Source organism: Passer domesticus, chromosome 29 (genome assembly GCF_036417665.1).
Source record: "Passer domesticus isolate bPasDom1 chromosome 29, bPasDom1.hap1, whole genome shotgun sequence".
In the NCBI taxonomy this organism is placed as follows: domain Eukaryota; kingdom Metazoa; phylum Chordata; class Aves; order Passeriformes; family Passeridae; genus Passer; species Passer domesticus.
The window spans coordinates 274,652-292,387 of record NC_087502.1 but is presented as its reverse complement, the minus strand read 5'-3'; the positions used below and the strand labels follow the sequence as shown (position 1 = coordinate 292,387).

The 17,736-nt window shown below is 58.1% G+C and overlaps 3 protein-coding genes across 24 annotated transcripts in view; 1 reads left to right on the top strand and 2 right to left on the bottom strand.

Annotated features, from left to right (window-relative positions):
- Positions 1 to 2,673: 2,673 nt before the first annotated feature.
- Positions 2,674 to 4,117, bottom strand: LOC135287412 (zinc finger protein 239-like). The gene has a single exon (XM_064400771.1). It carries the CDS (start codon positions 4,061 to 4,063, stop codon positions 3,281 to 3,283), a length of 783 nt encoding a protein of 260 aa, XP_064256841.1. The 5' UTR covers positions 4,064 to 4,117; the 3' UTR covers positions 2,674 to 3,280.
- A 1,591-nt stretch (positions 4,118 to 5,708) lies between these two features.
- Positions 5,709 to 17,736, top strand: part of LOC135287403 (zinc finger protein 239-like) — a 41,009-nt gene continuing 28,981 nt past the window's right edge. For 4 of the 21 annotated variants that reach the window (XR_010351092.1, XR_010351091.1, XM_064400754.1 and 1 more), the window contains exons 1-2: positions 11,145 to 11,212; positions 11,717 to 13,776. The gene's annotated coding sequence lies outside the window, so the exon portion shown is untranslated. Of the gene's footprint in view, positions 11,213 to 11,716; positions 13,777 to 16,700; positions 17,299 to 17,736 lie in introns of those variants that run through there. The other 17 variants (XR_010351087.1, XR_010351093.1, XR_010351094.1 and 14 more) reach the window with 17 other exon arrangements.
- LOC135287383 (zinc finger protein 239-like) lies at positions 8,126 to 11,060 on the bottom strand. Of its 2 annotated transcripts, none has more exons than XM_064400740.1 (3): positions 10,942 to 11,060; positions 10,116 to 10,194; positions 8,126 to 9,992 (listed from the first exon to the last, which is right to left on the bottom strand). In XM_064400740.1, exons 2-3 carry the CDS (start codon positions 10,135 to 10,137, stop codon positions 8,914 to 8,916), a joined length of 1,101 nt encoding a protein of 366 aa, XP_064256810.1. In that variant the 5' UTR covers positions 10,138 to 10,194; positions 10,942 to 11,060; the 3' UTR covers positions 8,126 to 8,913. The 2 variants fall into 2 exon arrangements, with proteins under 2 accessions (XP_064256810.1, XP_064256809.1); XM_064400739.1 differs by lacking the exon at positions 10,942 to 11,060 and adding an exon at positions 10,577 to 10,708.

Sequence of the window (17,736 nt, the reverse complement as noted above, 5' to 3'; positions counted from 1 at the left end):
AGCGCTGGCACCTCGGGACCCCCAACCCTCTCGGTGTCCCCTCCAGGGGTGGCGGCAGTCATGGTGTGCCACTTGTAGATCTTCAGTAGGGTGGGGGACTCGGTGTGGGGCTGGGTGGGCTTCCACCCCCACCAGGGGGTGAGGGGGGAGTAGAGTTTGTGGGGTTCAGGGCGTGGATTTCGGGGTGGTGGGATGAGGAGAGTAATTTTGGGGGATCCTGGGGCTGGATTTGGGTTTGGTGGGATGGGGGGGGGAGTCTTTTTGTGGGAAGGAATTTGGGGTGGCGGGATGGGGGGAGGCATTTTTGGGGCTGGATTTGCAGTTGTGGGGTTGGGAGAGGCATTTTGGGAGTCCCTGGGTGGGTTTGGGATGGGGAGAGTTATTTTGGGTAGTCCAGGGGCTGGATTTGGGCATGGTGGGATGGGCATCCCCACCCTGGCATCCCCACCTTGAGGGGTCCCCAATATTTAGGGTTCCAAATCTGCCCATCCAGGTGTCCCAATTTTTTGGGTGCCCACACCAGGTGTCCCAAATTTGTGGGGTCCCACATCCCCGAGGAGTCCCTGCCCACCCAGGGGTCCCAATTTTTTGGTTCTCCTGCCTACCCAGGGGGTCCCCACCCAGTGGCTGCCCACGCCAACCCCCATCCCTGCCAGGGACAGAGGGACAGGGTGATGGGGGGACAGAGTGACATGTGCCCTGCCACCCCCGTGCCCTGGGAGCAGGCGGGACCAGACCCCTCCCCCCCGCTCCCCCGAAACCTGGGGATACCCCTGAGTCCCACTTTGGTGCCCCTCAGCGGGGGGTCACCGTGGGGACACCGCAGGACCCCCTCTCTCTGCCATCCCCAAGGTGGCACCTGCACTTTCTGTCACTGCCACCTGCCAATTTGTCACCAGCGCCCCAAAGCGAGGGTGGCTCACATCCTATGGGTGGGAGGGGAGACAACATTTTTGGGGTCACCCCCCACCACTTCCACCCCACACATCCCCCTGAGGATGCTGCCCCGCGCCCCCGTGCTGTCCCAGCTGTAGCGTGCCCCGAGGGGACCTTGGGGACCTTGGAGACAGTCCCTGTGTCCCCCCACCCTGGTCCCCGTGGTACCATCCAGGCTGGGATCCATGGCTCTGGTGTCCATCCAGACTGGGACCATGGCTCTGGTGTCCATCTGGACCCGTGTCCATCCAGGCTGGAATCCATGGCTCTGGTGTCCATCCAGGCTGGGATCCATGGCTCTGGTGTCCATCCAGACTGGGACCATGGCTCTGGTGTCCATCTGGACCCGTGTCCATCCAGACTGGGATCCATGGCTCTGGTGTCCATCTGGACCCATGTCCAACCTTTCCCGCCCCTGTCCATCTCAGGCTCCCTGGCTGGGGCCCCTCCTCACTGCAGAGTGGACAAGACCCACGGTCAGTCCCAAGATGACCCCAAACCCCCTCCCACCAACCCCACCAGGCCACCCACCCTGAGCCCCAGTGCCACCAGTGTCCCCTGGAAGCCAGGCCAGCTCTGGATCTCCTGGAAGAGAAGATCCACAGTCCTGGGCCAGGGACTCGAGGGCGTCCAGGATGGTGAGCACCAAGTCCATGTGGCACAGTGGGGACATCTGGGGACATGCCTGGGGGGGACAGGGGATGAGGTGTGAGGGGAGTTAAGGGCTGGAAAAGGGATTGGGTGGGGGGGATGCATGCAAAAATGTACCAGAAGCAAGGGGAGAGTTCCAAAAATTGGGGGAAAGGATCCAAACCAGAGGGGAAAGTACTCAAAATAGGGGGGAAAGGATCCAAAATGGGTGGGGAAGGACCCAAAACACGGGGAAAGGGCCCAAAATTGGGGGAGGGAGGACCCAAAATCATAGGACAATGGTTGTCACGGGGTCACAGGCTGTCACAGGGTGTTGAGGCGTGTCCCTACCTGTGCTCAGCACCAGCAGCAGCCACGGGAACATGCTGAGGGACAGGGGGACACCCTGCAGGACAGAGGGACACCCTGCCCTGGGCCAGGGACCTCGGGGACTTTGCCCCAGCGGGAGCAGGGAACAGGGACATAGTGGGAGGGACTGGGACACACAGAAGGAGACAAGAACAAACGGGGGAGATGGGGACAGGGACTCGCAGGGGGCACAGGGACACACAGAGGGGTGACAGGGAGCCATGGCAGGGGATGGGGACAAACGGAAGGGACACAATGCCACCAGGACACACACCAAGGGACAATGTTACCACACCTGTGGGGACCCTGCCTCCAGGACGCCTCCGGTGACACCCAGCATGGGCCCACATGACCCCACGGGTGACACTGACCCCTGCTCTGTCCCCAGGGGTGTTTGGAGTCCCCTGAGCGCAATGGCCCTGGGACACCCTGGTGGCTGTCACTTGCTCCTGGGCCACTTGTCACCAGCTGAACAAGTTCCCATCCTGCCCTGGTAGGGGTGACATTCAGCTGGGACATCACAATGGTGGCAGGAACTGCACCAGGCAGCGCTTCACCATGGCTGAGATGAAGGTGCTGGTGCTGGTGGCACTGTGGTGGCATTGATGCTGTCCCAGTTCATGTTCCCATCCATGTTCATGTCCTTCCATGTCACCATCTGTGGCTGTGTCCCCCCATGGCCACTTCCAACTCAGGTCCCCACCCATGGCTGTGTAACCACATGTCCTCATCCATGCCTTAGTTCAATGTCTTTATTTTTACCCCAGTTTCAGGCTTTCAAAGGTATGAACAGAAACCTTTGTGTTTGAAGGCCAAAACAAAAGAATCTACGTGTCCCTGCCAGCAGAGCATCCACATGCTTGGGCGGATGGACAGAACTTTTTTTGGAGGGGTTTCTACCCCACCACCTCCAGAATAATGGGTTTTGCCCCAGTCCAACCCCATTTGGCTGTGGAAGATTCCCATGGGCCAGAGAGAACTAAAAGGATGGATTTATGTTGGAGAAGACCTCAAAGGCCAGCCAGTGTTACTTGATGCCATCAAAAGACACAAAAAGTAAGATTTTTCTGGGGTCAGAAGTTGACAAATCTGCTCTCCACAATGGATTTCTGATGTTGGTCAGTGGATGTGTCCAGGTGCCCACAGGGAGCCAGGAGAATGTGGGGCCCCCAGCCAGGTGTCTTCCCAACATGGATCACCAGCAGCATGGATCACTGGGGCTCTGCCCCAGCACCGGGGGTCACTGGGGATCATCCAGTATGGATCCTCATGTGGGGGATGGAGCTGGGGAGCTGGAGCAGCACACAAAGCTGTTCCTGTACTCAGGGCACTCCCACGGCTTCCCTCAGTGCTGGCTGCATTGGTGTTGGGTCAAGGCTGACCTCTGTGAGAAGCTCTTCCCACACTGGGGACACTCGTAGGGCCTCTCCCCGGTGTGGATGCGCTGGTGAGTGACGAGGTTGCACTTGTGCCTAAAGCCCTTGCTGCAGTCTGGGCAGCGGAAGGGCCTCTCCTCTGTGTGAATGCGCTGGTGCTGGAGGAGACTGGAGCTGGTCTGAAACCTCTTGCTGCATTTGTCACACTCATAGGGCCGTTTCCCAGTGTGGCTCCTCTGGTGGACAGTCAAGTTGGCACGCTCACAGAAGCTCTTCCCACACTCCTCACACTTGTAAGGCCGTTCTCCCGTGTGGATTCTCCAGTGGCGGATCAGGTTGGAGCTCTCACTGAAGCTCTTCCCACATTGCCCACACTCATAGGGCCGCTCCCCAGTGTGGATTCCCATGTGGCGGATCAGGTGGGAGCTGTGGCTGAAGCTCTTCCCACATTGCCCACACTTGTAGGGTCGTTCCCCAGTGTGGCTCCTGTGGTGGTAGATCAGATCAGAGCTCGTCCTGAAGCTCTTCCCACACTTCCCACACTCGTAGGGCTGTTCTCCTGTGTGGCTGCTCTGGTGGGTAATCAGGGTGGACCAACTGAGGCTCATGACATTGTCGAGTCGTGTGACGATTGTCACATGCTTGCTGCACCTTTGCTGGCAGGAGTAAACCCCAGATGTCTTAAGGCCTTGGAGCTTTGGCAGACCGATGTCACACAGATTGCCGAGTTTGGCCGGCTCAAGTATGTGCATGTCACGGTGGACACGTTCTCCTCTGCGATGTGGGCTTCTGCTCACACTGGAGAAAAACCCTTGCCCACTGGAGGCAGGCCTTTGCCATTCTGGGCATACCTTCTGCTGTGAAAACCGACAATGGTCCTGCTTACGCATCGCAAAAGGTGCGGCAGTTCCTGCAGTTCTGGGGTGTGTCACACAAGTTTGGTATCCCTCATTCTCCGACTGGTCAAGCTATTGTAGAACGCGCTCATGGTACTCTGAAGCGGGTTCGTCAAAAACAAAAACGGGGAATGCAGGGTGAAACCCAGCACAGTCGGTTGGCAAAAACATTGTACACCATCAATCATCTTATGGTGCAGCAGAACTCAAATAACCTTGTCCTTTTGAATCACCATCTCTTGTTGCAGGCTGCAGACGAGGCACATCAGTCTCGAGCAAAGGTTCGGGTGTGGAATTCAGTCACCAAACAGTGGGAAGGTCCCTATGACCTTATCGCTTCGGGGCGTGGGTATGCTTGCGTATCCACAGATACTGGGGTACGCTGGGTACCTTCAAAGTGTGTTCGACCTGACCTGCGACCGCAGAGACAGAATCCGGCTGACGGGCAAAATGGAAACTGTGACCAACCTGAAAGGCATCAAGTGGGTGAGTCATTGAGTGATGACCTGGATGCAGACAATGCGAGTGATCACTCCAATGATTCCTCCACAAATGGACACAGAACATTGTTCATTTTTCTTTTTTCACATTGTTCATTTTTTCTTTTTTTTTTTTTTAATGGAAAAGGGTCAGATGTTGCCCTATTTTTTTAAGTTCCTTCTAAGCCTTCTGATGTTTACATTCTTGTAACAAACTTTCTCACGCACTTTATGTAAATAACTTACTGTTTTGCATTCTTTTATGGAGGAGGAGAAATTTGATGGACTGTTGGTTTGTCCAGTGTCATTGGAGAGGTGGCACTGTCATCCTCCAATCCACTGTCACTTTTGGAAATCTATAAATTAAACTTTCAGAAGTCAGAATTAAACTTTCCCTCTTTTTTTACCTTGGAGAATCCAGTGTCCACGTCATTTTATTTCGTGTCCTAGAGCGACACCTACTCCATCCCAGTATGATCCCAGTCTCCCTCAGTGTGATTGCAGTCTGCCCTGGCATAGGCCCAGCTGCTCCCGGTATGATCCCAATATGATCCCAGTACAATCCCAGCCACTGCCTTGATGCCACTCCTGGGATCCCGCAGGCCTCTCAGCGTTCCCCCCTCCCAGATCTCCCTAGAGGAGCACCAAGGGCTGGCAGTGCCCAGCCAGGGTCCCCAGCCAGCCCCAGTTTGGATCTGCAGCCCCCAGTTTTGCCAGTTTCCCTCTCCTTTTTCCTGGGCCAGGTTCCCCCGCCCCCAGTGCTGGGAACAGCCAAAAGCCCTGTGCTGCCCATCTCAAGCTGTGCCGGCTCCATCCCCGCTCCTGCCGCGGGCTGTGGGGGCTCCGGGAACAGGGCACCGAGGGTGCTGCTGCTGCTGCGGGAGGAGGAGGAGGGAGGGAAGAGAAGAGATGAAGGAGCAGAGCCAGAAGGGATGGAAGTAGGGGAAGGAGGTGGGCTTAGGGAGGAGGAGGAGGAGGGATGGAAGAGGAGGGAAGAGGAGGAGTGGGAGGAAGAGGAAGAGGAGGGACAAAGGAGGATTAGGAAAAGGAGAAGGAACCACAAGGTCGAGCACTCCCTGAATTTGCAGCCCCCACGCGAGGGATCATCACCCCCCCGTCCTGCAGGTGCCCTGGGAAGGGGAGCTCGGCCCAGATATCCTGGGGGTCCTTGGGTTTGGGGTTTTTTGGGGGGATGTTTGGAGAATGAAGAACTCCAGAACTGAGCGGAAAAGGCCCCTTGGGGGGACATTGGGGGTGGTGGTGGCGGCTGCTGGCAGAGGCAGCCTGGAGGAGCAGAGCCCTGTGTCCCCCAGGAGCCCAAAGTGGGGAGCCCAGAGAGGGGGGAGCGCCGCCATTGGTGGGAGCCTCAACAGCCTGGAGAGGGGCAGGGGGGACTCCTTGGAGCCCCTGCACCCCAAAGCAGAGAATAAGGGGAGAAGGGACCCAGGGACCCCAAAACCCCCAGCATCCCTAAGTGAGGAGATGGAAAAGGGGGGAGCTTTTTGGATTGTTGGGACTCCCAGCAGCTTGGGGAGGGCGGGGACCAAGTAGATGAGGGAGCCCCAATACAAGTGTGACCCCCAGCAGCTGGGACAGGGGGAACACCCCTGAACACCAAGAGCCCCTTCTGGGGGTCCTTGGTGGGTTCCTGGTGCTCGGTCCCAGAGCTTGGAGCCCAGTCTGGGGGGTTCTGCTGTCCAGTCCCAGAGCTTGGAGCTCACTGTGGCTGCTCAGGGAGGGGAAGATTTGGGGTCCCTAGAGTGCCCTGGAGTGGGGAAGGGGCAGATTTGGGATCCTCACATGAGAGGATGAGAAATTTAGGGTCCCCTAAAATCCCCTGGAAATGCTGGGGGTGGAGGGGGAAATTTAGGATCCTCGGGTGAGGGGGGATCAAATTTTGAGGTCCCCAAAGTTCCCTGAGATGGGAAATGGGGGCAGATTTAGGGTTCCCAGGTGAAGGGGAGGGTGGTCAGTCACACACTCTGTGCTGTCCCCAGGAATGTCCCCAACTCTCCACCACTCCCCAAGGCAGCTGAGGGCAGGAGTTTCCCCTTTCTCCCCCTGCCATCTTGGGGACATCCTGGGGTGCCTCCCCTTTGTCCCCCCATCCTGACCCTGGTCCCGGTGCCACATGAGTGCTGATCCCATTAAGAGCCTTTGCTCGAGGGGGGGAGGTGACACCATGGCCACCCCTGGCCCACACTGTCCTTGTCACCAGCATTGGCCTGGCCAAGGCCCTGCAGCTCGTCAGGGACCCCCAGAAGCAACACCTGGGTGAGGGGGGTGTCCCCAAATGTCCCCAAGGCGGGAGGGGACATGGGAAATACCAGGAAAGGGGGCTGGGACATCCCGGGATTGTCCCCAACACGGGGTTTTGGGATCCCTAATGGGTTTTTGGCATCCCTAATGAATTTTGAAGTTTTTTGGGATCGTCAGTCCTGGCTACCAAGGGGGACCTGTCCCAGGAGATTCTCATGGGGTTTTTGGGGTCTCTGATGAATTTTTGGGTTCCCTAATTAATTTTCGGGGTCACCGTACTGGCCACCATGTGGGACCTGTTGCAGCACGCTTGGATTGGGTCTCTAATGGGGCTTTTGGGATCCCTGATGAATTTTTGGGGTCACTGACTGATTTTTGGGGTTGCAGTCCTGGCCACCATGCAGGACCTGTCATGTTGGGAGCCACTGGAGGTGGCAGCTGGGGACACCCTGCAGATCCTGCAGCTCCATGTCACCAGAGACAGCTCCAAGGCTGAGTGCTGGGGGGTGTGGACATCGTAGGTGAGGAATTTTGGGGTGGTTTGATATGGGACCCAAACAGGGTGAATGGACGCAAAATGGAGGGGGAAGGACTCAAAAGGACAAAGGGTGTCATGGCATGTCCCTGCCTGTTGTGGGGCAGGCACAGATGTTCAGCACCAGAAGCGGGCACGGGGACATCCTGAGGAACACAGTGACACCTTGAGGGACACAGGGACACCCTGCAGGACACACCCATGGGACCTGAGAGAATTTGGGCCTGCTGGGGGTAGGGGACAGGGACATAGGGGGAGGGAGGGGGACACACAGAAGGGGTCAGGGACACATAGGAGAGATGGGGACAGGCACACACATGGGGGACAGGGACACACAGAGGGGTGACAGAGAGCAATGGCAGGGAATTGAGACAAACAGAGGGAGAGGACACAATGCTATGAGGGCACACATCAGGGAACAATGTCACCACACCTGTGAGAACACTGGCACCAGGACAGCTGCGGTGACACCCAGTGCAGGGCCACGTGACCCTGCGGGTGACACTGACCCTTGCTGTGTCCCCAGGGGCGGCTGGGGTCCCCAGAGCTCAGTGGCTCTGGGACACCCTGGTGGCTGTCACTCGCTTCTGGGTCACTTGTCACCAGCTGAACAAGTTCCTCGTCCTGGCCTGGAGGGGGGTGACATTTGTCTGGGACACTACAGAGGTGACAGTGGGGATGTGGTACTGTGGCCGAGTTGAAGGTGCTGGTGGCACTGTGGTAGCACAGGTGGTGGCATTGATGCTGTTCCAGTTCATGTCCCCATCCATGGCCATGTCTCCATATGGCCCCACCCATGTCATTGCCCCCCCACATCTCCCCATCCATGCCTAAGTCCAACATCTTTATTTTTACCCCCGTTTCAGGGTCTTAAAGGGATGAAGAGAAACCTTTTCCTTTCACAGCCAAAACAAAAGGATTTTCATGTCCCTACCAGCAGAGCATCCATGTGCTTGGCTGGGTGGGCAGAACCTTTTTTGGAAGGGTTTCTAGCCCACTGTCTCCAAAATTGTGGGTTTTGCCCCAGACCATCCCCATTTGGCTATGGAAGATGCCGTGGGCCAGAAAGAATTAAAAGGATGGATTTGTGTTGGAGAAGACCTCAAAGGCCAGCCAGTGTTGCGTGATGCCACCAGAAGATGCAAAAAGTGAGATTTTTCTGGGGTCAGAAGTCGACAAAGCTGCTCTCTACAATGGTACAATGGATTTCTGAGGTTGGTTTGTGGATGTGTCCAGGTGCCCACAGGGAGCCAGGAGGATGTGGAGCTCCCAGCCAGGTGTTTTCCCAACATGGATCACCAGCACCACAGATCACTGGGGCTCTGCCCACCGAAGTCACTGGGGACCATCCAGTGCGGATCCTCCCATGGGGGATGGAGCTGGAGCAGCGCATGGAGCTCTTCCCACACTGGGGGCACCTGGCAGGGCTGCCCTTACCGGTGCCTCCGTTGGTGCTGGGTCAAGTTAGAACTCTGGGTGAAGCTTTTCCCACACTGGGGGCACTCGTAGGGCTTCTCCCCAGTGTGGATGCGCCGGTGCCTGACGAGGTTGGAGTTGTGCTTGAAGCCCTTCCCGCAGTCGGGGCAGCGGAAGGGCCGCTCATCCGTGTGAATCCGCTGGTGCTTGAGGAGCGTGGAGCTGGTCTGAAACCTCTTGCTGCATTTATCACACTCGTAGGGCCTCTCCCCGGTGTGGATGTGCTGGTGCTTGACGAGGTCAGAGTTGACAATGAAGCCCTTCCCACAGTCTTGGCAGCGGAAGGGCCTCTCCCCTGTGTGAATCTTTTGATGCTTGAGGAGGTCAGAGTTGGTCTGAAACCTCTTCCCACACTGCTCACACTCGTAGGGCCGTTCCCCTGTGTGCATCCTCCGGTGTTTGATGAGGTTGGAGCTTGACCTGAAGCTCTTCCCACACTCCCCACACTCATAGGGCCGTTCCCCTGTGTGGCTCCTCTGGTGGACGATCAGGTTGGAGCTTGACCTGAAGCTCTTCCCACACTGGGGACACTCGTAGGGTGTCTCCCCGGTGTGGATGCGCTGGTGGCTGACACGGGCAGAGTGGTTCTTAAAGCCCTTCCCACAGTCGGGACAGCAGAAGGGCCTCTCGTCTGTGTGAATCCGCTGGTGCCTGAGGAGCGTGGAGCTGCTCTGAAACCTCTTCCTGCATTTACCACACTCGTAGGGCCGTTCCCCCGTGTGGATTCTTTGGTGGCGGATCAAGTAGGATCTCTGGCTGAAGCTCTTTCCACATTGTGAGCACCTCTGGGGTTTCTCCCCATCGTGAAGCAGCTCATGGACCCCTAGCTCTGAGCTCTGGCCGCATCTGTGGCCCAGGGTGGGTCTTTCCTCCTCTGATCCCTGCAGTCTGTGGTTGCAGACCCTCCTCATGTGGAATGTCTCTGGCTTTTCCTCCCCATTGGATTCCTGCACCATGGAGCCACTCAAAACAGCCTCTTCCACGAGGTTCAGCTGCGGGGATTTGTTCTCACTGGTCTCCATCCTCAGCTCCTTGTCTGGGGGAGGAAGGACAAGGAGAGGATGGCATTTGCCTCCGTGCCAGAGGGCAGCCAGGGGCGATGCTGGGCTGGGAGATGGAGCAGGAGAGAGGGGGAAAGGGGCACTGACTTCCTCCTCACCTGCCTGGGTGTCCTGGGGCATCTTCCTCTTCCTCACAGCCTCCTCCTCCACCCGGCCACGGTTTGGGGATGGGAAATCCTGGTTTGGGGGAAACAAGGGGTGAGCGCGTTGGGTTCGATGGTGCCGCTGCCCAAGTGCAGCTGGAGAAGTCACTGCCCCCTTCAGCCTCGGGGGGCCCGGACCCCGCTCATCCCCAGCCTCCCCCTCCCCTCCGGCTCCGGGCGCTCTCCCCACTCCGGGGCTCCCGCGTTCCCCCCGGCTCTCCCGGGGATCCCCAAACCCAACATCGCTCCTCTGCCTGCCGGTACCGGCCATCGCCTCATGGGACCCCCCAAGATCCCTGCGGGGCCATTTCCGGCTCAGCTTTGGGGTCCTGCGAGACCCAAACATGCCCTGCCCTGCCAAACAACCCTGCCGGAGCCCCCCGATGGATTTGGGGCGAGCTCCCCTCCCCGCTCACCGGCGGTTCCGGGGGGCGATGCCGGCGCAGCCGGAGCAGCCGCGGCCTGAGGGGGGGAACCGCGTGGGGTTGGTGCTGCTGCTCCTCCCGCTGCTCCTCCTCTTCCTGCTCCTGCTCCTCCTTTCCTCTCGATCCTCTCCCTCCCTTTCCTTTCCCTCCCCTCTCCCTCCTCTCCCTCCCGCTCCTGCTCCGCTCCCAGCCCGGCCCGGGCGGTGCCGACACCCAAAAGCAGCCGCGCTCTGCCCGGGGGGTTCCAAAGCGGCCCCGGCTGCCCGGCACTGGGAGCGATACTGGGAGCACTGGGAACGATGGAGAGAGCGCCGGGCAGGAATTGGGAGCGCCGTCCCTGCCAGCCCCGCTCTTACTGGGAGCGCTGGGAGCGATGGAGAGAGCACCGGGCAGGAATTGGGAGCGCCGTCCCTGCCAGCCCCGCTCTTACTGGGAGCGCTGGGAGCGAACTGGGAGCAAACAGCGCCCGGACGCGGCTGCAGCCGGCGGGGGGCGGGACCAGGCCAAAGGGCGTAGTTATGCAAATACGGGAGCTATCGCGCGCTGGGATTGGTGGGCGGGAGCAGCGCGGGGTTTGCAGGGTCACGTGAGGGCCGGGGGGAGCCGGAGCGGTGGCGGCGGCGTCCGGTGAGAGGAGACAGGGAGCGGGAATGGGAATGGGAATGGGAATGGAGACAGGGAGCGGGAATGGGAATGGGAACGGGGACAGGGACAGGGAATGTGAATGGGGTTGGGGACAGGGACCGGGAATCCAAGTCAGGTACAGAGAATGGGGTCCGGAGTGGGATGGGAGCAGGACGGGAATATGATAGAGGGGATGTGGGAACGGGCAGAGGGAACAGGAGTGACAGCGGGAATGGGGCAGCCGCTGCAGGGGACACGAGGCGTTGGGATGGGGGCAGGTGGGGACAGTTCCAGGGCAGGGGCTCCTTGAGCAGCTGCCCCAGAACCTCCAGCAGGGTCTCCCAGTGCAGCCGGAGCCGCTCAGCCTGGGGTGCCCAAAGCCCTGAGTAAGCCCCAGGTCCCTCCCAGGAACCCTCAAGTCCCTCAGACCCAGCATCCCCCACATCCCCTGCAGGACCCCCCATGTCCCCATCCTTGTCTTAGCTCAATGTCTCTGTTTTTACTCAGATTTTAAGGGTTTTGAAAGGGCAAAGAGAAATGAAAAGAAAATCCAGGCCATGGGGAGTCAGGAGGATGTGGAGCCCCCAGCCAGGTGTCTTCCCAACATGGATCATTGGCACCAAGGATCACCAGGGCTCTGCCCACTGGGGTCACTGGGGATCACCCAGCGTGGATCCTTCCTTGGGGGATGGAGTTGGAGCAGCACACGGAGCTCTTCCCGCACTGGGGGCACTCGCAGGGATTCCCTTGGTGGTACCTCTGTTGGTGTTCTCAAGGTTCTTTATTATTTCTTTATGTCAAACATTTTCTGTCTGGCCTGCCAAATTCTGTTCTGTAGGTCGGTCTGACGCACACACCCCACCTCTTGGGCTGGTGCTGTCTTTTATACTAAAAACTACATATACTATGTTTACAATTATGTTCCAATACCTATCACCTATGTTAGGCAGTGACTTTCTACTCTAAACCAATCGGTGAATGCCACCATCATCCGGAACATGGATGCCAGGGAGAAGAAAGAAGGACAGGGCACGCCCAAATCCCTCCATCTTGGAACGCCTGACCCCCATGTACAGAATCCCAAACCCCCCTGTACAAGGTTCAAAACCCCCCTGTACAGTGCTCCAGAATTTTTCCCTTCACCCTGTGATTGCTACTGCTATGCTGCTTAAACTTTTGTGACCTGTAATTCTTCATATAAAGTGGGCAATTTGCTCCATGGGTTGAGATAGAGTTCCCAGGTGTCTTTGGCTTCCTGCCAGGGTCTCCAAGCCCCTGCCAGGGCTTTGAGACATCCAGGGCATCCAGAGAAATGTCCTGGGTTCTGACACAGGGGGACACGCCTTGCCCCCTGACAGCTGCCCGGGGCCCTCTGATCCCTGTCCCACATCCCTGTGCCTCCTGTCCCTGCTACTCCCCGCCACCTTCACTCCCTCCATCACAGCTCCTCTCAACCTCTTCATGGTGGCCTCTGGAAGGAAAGAAAGAATGAAGGAAAGAAGTGTTGTCTCTTCACCCTGCCTAGATGCCTGGCACCCACCAAGGCTGCTCTCTCACTCCATTCCAGAGATGGACAGGAGAGAGAAAAGAGAATGAAGGCTTCATGGCTTGAGTAAAGGACTGGGACAGATCACTCAGCAAATGTCATCATGGGCAAAAAGATTTTTGAAATTACAGATATTAATTGAATTTATTGCTATCAAAATCAAAGTAGGATAGTGAGAAGTAAAATAAAGCTTTAAGAACACCTGCCCATCTCTCCCTCCTTCCCAGCTCTGCCTCCTCCCCCAGTGGGTGCAGGGAGATAGGCAATGGGGGTTCTGCTCAGTTCATCACCCCTTGTTTCTCCTGCTGCTCGGGGAGAGGAGTCATTCCCTGCTGTGCCAGGGGTCCCTCCCCCAGACACTTCTCCATGAACTTCTCCCAGGTGAGTTCATCTCACGGACAGCAGCTCTTCACAAACTGCTGCAGCGTGGCTCACTCTCCCACGGGCTCACAAGTCCTGCCAGGCTCCTGCTCCAGCCTGGGCTCCTCTCTCCAGGGGTTTTCAGGTCCCTGCCAGGTCCCTGTTCCAGCACAGGTTTCTTGTGGGGTCACAGCCCCACTCAGGCACCCCCTGCTCTGGCATGGGCTCCTCCAGGCGCTGCAGGTGCATCTCTGCTCTCCCTGCCCTCCATGGGCTGCAGGACCCGGCTGCCTCCCCCGGGACTGCTCCAGGGAATCTCAGGCAATCAGCTCCACACCTGGAGCAGCTCCTACCCCTCCTCCTGCCCTGTCCTGCCCTGCCCTGGGGTGTGCAGAGTTGTTCCTTTCACATGTTCTCACCCTGCTCTTCCCTGCTCACAGTTACAGCTACACAATTGCCCATTTTCTTTTTCTTAAAACTTTTTTCCCAAAGGTGTTACCACCATTTCTAACTGGCCCAGCCTTGGTCGGTGGCTGGTCCATCCTGGAGCCGGTTGGAATTGACTCTGTGGGACATGGAGGAGCAGCTGCCTCCAGCATCCTCTCTCAGAAGGTGCTCCTAGAGACCCTCTATTACCAAAGCCTGGCCATGCAAACCTAGTGTAAGTATTTTAGGGTTTTTATTACCATTATTAATTCTTATTCAATTATCTCTATTTTTGCTATTAATAGTACAGTTGTTATTACTGGTAGTTTTAGTATTTTTGACTCTATATTAATAGTTCTACTATTAGAACTGGGAACAAAGGTTCTTCATTGCAAGTAGAAGTTACAGTTTTGGCAGCCTCTTGCCCTGCCCTGTTCTGTGTTGTTGATGTGTATGAAGCTGCTGCTGCCAGGGCTTCCTATTTCCCTGATTTGGGAAATTCCATGGCATTGCTCACATGTCAGAAAGAGAGGTCTCCTTCCAATCAAATGCATTGTCTGAGCTCTTCTAGTCCCAGTGCTGGAAGCTTGTTTTCTAACATTCTTGACTTTCTCAGCTTCTGTTAATATTTGTGATTTTATAACAAAATGTTCTCAAATTTTTCAAGACTCTGTAGTCAGCTGACTCTTTTTCTCTTGGATTTCTTAATGGTGTGTCAGACCTGAATGTAGCATTTTGTGTGGGAAGGCTTCAGTGGGAGCTAGGACTGCCTCAGCAGCAGCTGGTTATGCACATGTAGCAGAGATAACAGAGATCCCAGGAACGGAATGTTCTGCCTGGTTGGGAGCGTCAGTGCCCGGCTGGAGGGAGCTGCGCTGGGAGCTGCGGGTTGTGCCGGGGGCGGGCAGTGGCTGGAGCCCCGGCCTGGGTCAGCGATGGACACTGACCCTTGGCTGGGCAGGGCTTGGGGCCCTGCGGGGCCGGGCACTCGGTGCCGGTCACAGCGGGCTCTGCGGGAGCCGGAGCAGCGAGAGAGCCCGGGCCGAGCATCAGCAGCGGGGCTGGGAGGGGGCACAGCCCGGGGGTCCGCAGAGCCTCCCTGCTCCAGAGCCGCAGCTGCGACAGCGGGGCAGCTGCTGGGCTCTCTGGGGCACGGAGGAGCCGCAGGCGGGCGTTCCAAGGGCCTCCTCCGGGGCAGGATTTTGTCCCGATGCACTGGGGCAATTCCCGCGGGCTGGGGCCGCTGCCGAGCGCTACTGCCTTTCCCTGGAGTGCCCGGGCAGAGCTCTCTGGGTAGACCTGTTGTTGGGGACTGGTCTTGGCCCATAGCTCTTGGGTAGACCTGTTGTCCGCGATCGTTCTTCGGGCCCCGGGGTAGATCTGTTGTCTGCGACCAGCCTTAGCCTACCAGCTGTCTCGCCTGCTGTGGGTAGACCTGCTGTCCCTGGTTGGCCTCCACCTGCTGGCAGCCGATCCCTCGGGTGGACTGGCCGTCCTCAATCAGACGCACAGCCCCCCGTGGCCCGGTCCAGGCCCGTGAGCCTGTGCGAGGCGGGTGGCCCGCACATCTGGCAGGGTTGTGCCCGCTCCAGGGGCATACACCATACTTGCATCCGCCCTGTGCCCCTGAAAGCTGGGGGGTGAAGGTGGCTGACTTATGCTGCCACCTGGGTGCATGCCCCCGCAGACATCCTGCTGACAGCCCGCTGCCCCAACTGAGAGGGAAGGAGAGAGCCTTTAGGCGCTGGCGGCACTGCTGCCGCCCCGCGCCCTGAGCGACGGCAGCCCGGATCCCAGCTTGATTTCCGCATCGGTCTCTCCCTTCAGCCACTCTGCCTGCTGCCGTCCTGCCGCAGGCTGGGCCAGGGGTGAGCAGGAGGGAAGGAAGGAACGCCATCAAACCAAAAGGCTCAGCGAGAGACAAACAGAAAGCTTCTTGGAAAAAGGGACAGCGCGCTATGCATCCCACCACCACCCCCCCGCCCTCCCCCCCACTTCTGGAGCAGGCTCTCACCTGCTGGCCGAAGGTCCTGGCTCCCTTGGTGTCGGCCAGCTCCTCACCTTCCGCCGCTGCTGCTGTGTGAACTGGCTGATGGGAGCCTGGACGGGGTGGGAAAAGTCTGGAGGTGGCGCCAGGGACGCTGATGGGGGAGGGTGGGGCACCCCCAACCATTGTCGTTGGGCAGGCGTCTGTGATGGACAGGGCAGGGGCAAGGGCAGTCGTGGGGACGAGGGCAGGGCGAGGAGAGAGGGCATGCGAGAGTGCGCAAGCACACGGGCAGGCATGCATGTGTGCGTGGCGGGCGTGGAGGGGGCCAGTTGTCCGTGTGTGCGTGCGTGCGGGGCGGTGTGGTGGTCTGAGAGAGCGGCGTTGGGGTGTGAGTGCGTGGAGTGGGTGTGTGTCACTATGTCTGTCTCTCACTCTTTGTGCGGACAAGGGGTGCTGGCTTCGTGCCAGTCCCAGGCGCCTTGCCACCGATCCCCCCCCGCCCTCCAGAGCTATGCTGAGTGCTGAAGACCCCTGTGGACTGTGAAAGAACCTGTCTGAAAGTGGCCCTGCCACTGCCGCCTCTACCGGTGGGCAGGGCGGGGCGGGCTGAGTCACGGCGGGGGGTGCGGGCAGGGGGGTGTGGCAGAAACACAACCAAACCAAATGATAAAAACCAAAAAACCCCCCAAAGAAACACCAAAAAAAACCCCAACTCACCAACTGAACCACAAGACCCCACCCACCCCCCCCAAAAAAACAAACAAAAAAACCAAAAAAACCCCAACCTCTACCAAAACCCCCAAAACATCAAAAATATGAATTGGTCTTGAAAGTGGGTGGGGGGGGGCTTCATTGGGTGGGACAGGACTAATACAGCCATCTGGCTCCGGGGCATTACGAAGCTATGAGCTTCCCCCAGCTGTGGGCTTGCTGGGGCCAGCAGGGCACCCGGCTGCTGGGCAGCGACCGGGGAACAACAGGTTTTCTCTGGCTCCAGGGGGACACCAGATCTACCCTAGCTCCAGAGAGAACAACAGGTCTACCATGGCTTCAAGGGTGGACAACAGGTCTGCCCCAGCTCTGGGGGGACAACAGGTCTACCCTAGCTTCAGAAGTGGACAACAGGTGTACCCCAGCTTTAGGGAGGGACACCAGGTTTACCCCAGTTCCAGAGGGACAACACGTCTACCCTGGCTCTGGGGGGACAGAGGTCTACCCGACTCCAGGCCTGCTGAGGCTCGGCGTGGCACTCAGGTGGCGGGCGCTGACGGGGGATACAGGTGTACCTCACTCTGGAGGGACTTAGTCAAATTCCGGCAGGTGCCAGGTTGTCACAGCCAGCTCTGGAAGTTCACCAAGGGGTCGCTGTTTTTGGCCGCCTCCAGCTACATCATGCTAGGAGGCAGCCTGTGGCGGTGCTCCTTCCCGGTCAATTTCCATCGGTTCTCTTGGAGGCATCCGTGGCCTTGGACTCGTCTGTCTGTACTACGGGAGAGAGGTGACAGGCTGCATCCCCGCAGGCTTGACTCTCTGTGCCTGTGTCCGAGGTGGAGAAGGGTGGCCGTGCATGCGGTCGCCAGGATGAAGAAAGTGCCACCTAACTGGGATGAGTCATGTGGCTTCGTTCCTGGTTCCCGTCCTGCCCAGGGAAGTGAGAACAGTTTGAGAGGTGAAAGACCAATCCTGAGAGGCGAGAGAGACGTGGAGACAAAAGGACAGTCCTGAGAGGCGAGAGAGAGAGGGAGACCAAAAGGATAATCCTGAGAGGTGAGACAGAGGGAGATGAAAGATGATCCTGAGAGGGGACAAGAAAGGGAGACAAAACATGGTCCTTGAGAAGTGAGAGAGAGATGAAAGGTGATACGAGAGCCTGCTCGGCCCCAGGTGCCACCGGGCCGTGATGTTGCCTGCCGCTGGCGCCATTGCTGCCATGCCGCCACTGTTGCATCTGCGATGCTGCTCCCGCGGGTCGGAGCGGTGAAAGAGCGGGGGTGGTCAGGGTTGGCAGGGCGTTTGCCGGCGGGCCAGGCATCGGTGCGCTCGCGCACTGACATGACTTGTCCTAAGGACGAGAATCGTAAAGGTTCTTTTCACTGATGTCAGGGTGCAAAAACTGACACGACAAGGGGGTTTTGCAGTAAAAATCAAAACAAATGTACTTATATTGAATAACCACAGCAAAGATGCTTTAGGGAGAAGGGGAAT

Bases quoted from the DNA above. Each gene is read 5' to 3' on its own strand.
- LOC135287412 (XM_064400771.1), bottom strand. From the start codon at position 4,063: ATGCACATACTTGAGCCGGCCAAACTCGGCAATCTGTGTGACATCGGT.
- LOC135287383 (XM_064400740.1), bottom strand. From the start codon at position 10,137: ATGCCCCAGGACACCCAGGCAG. The intron at 9,993-10,115 runs GTGAGGAGGAAG...TTCCTCCCCCAG, and splicing joins GCCCCAGGACACCCAGGCAG to ACAAGGAGCTGAGGATGGAG.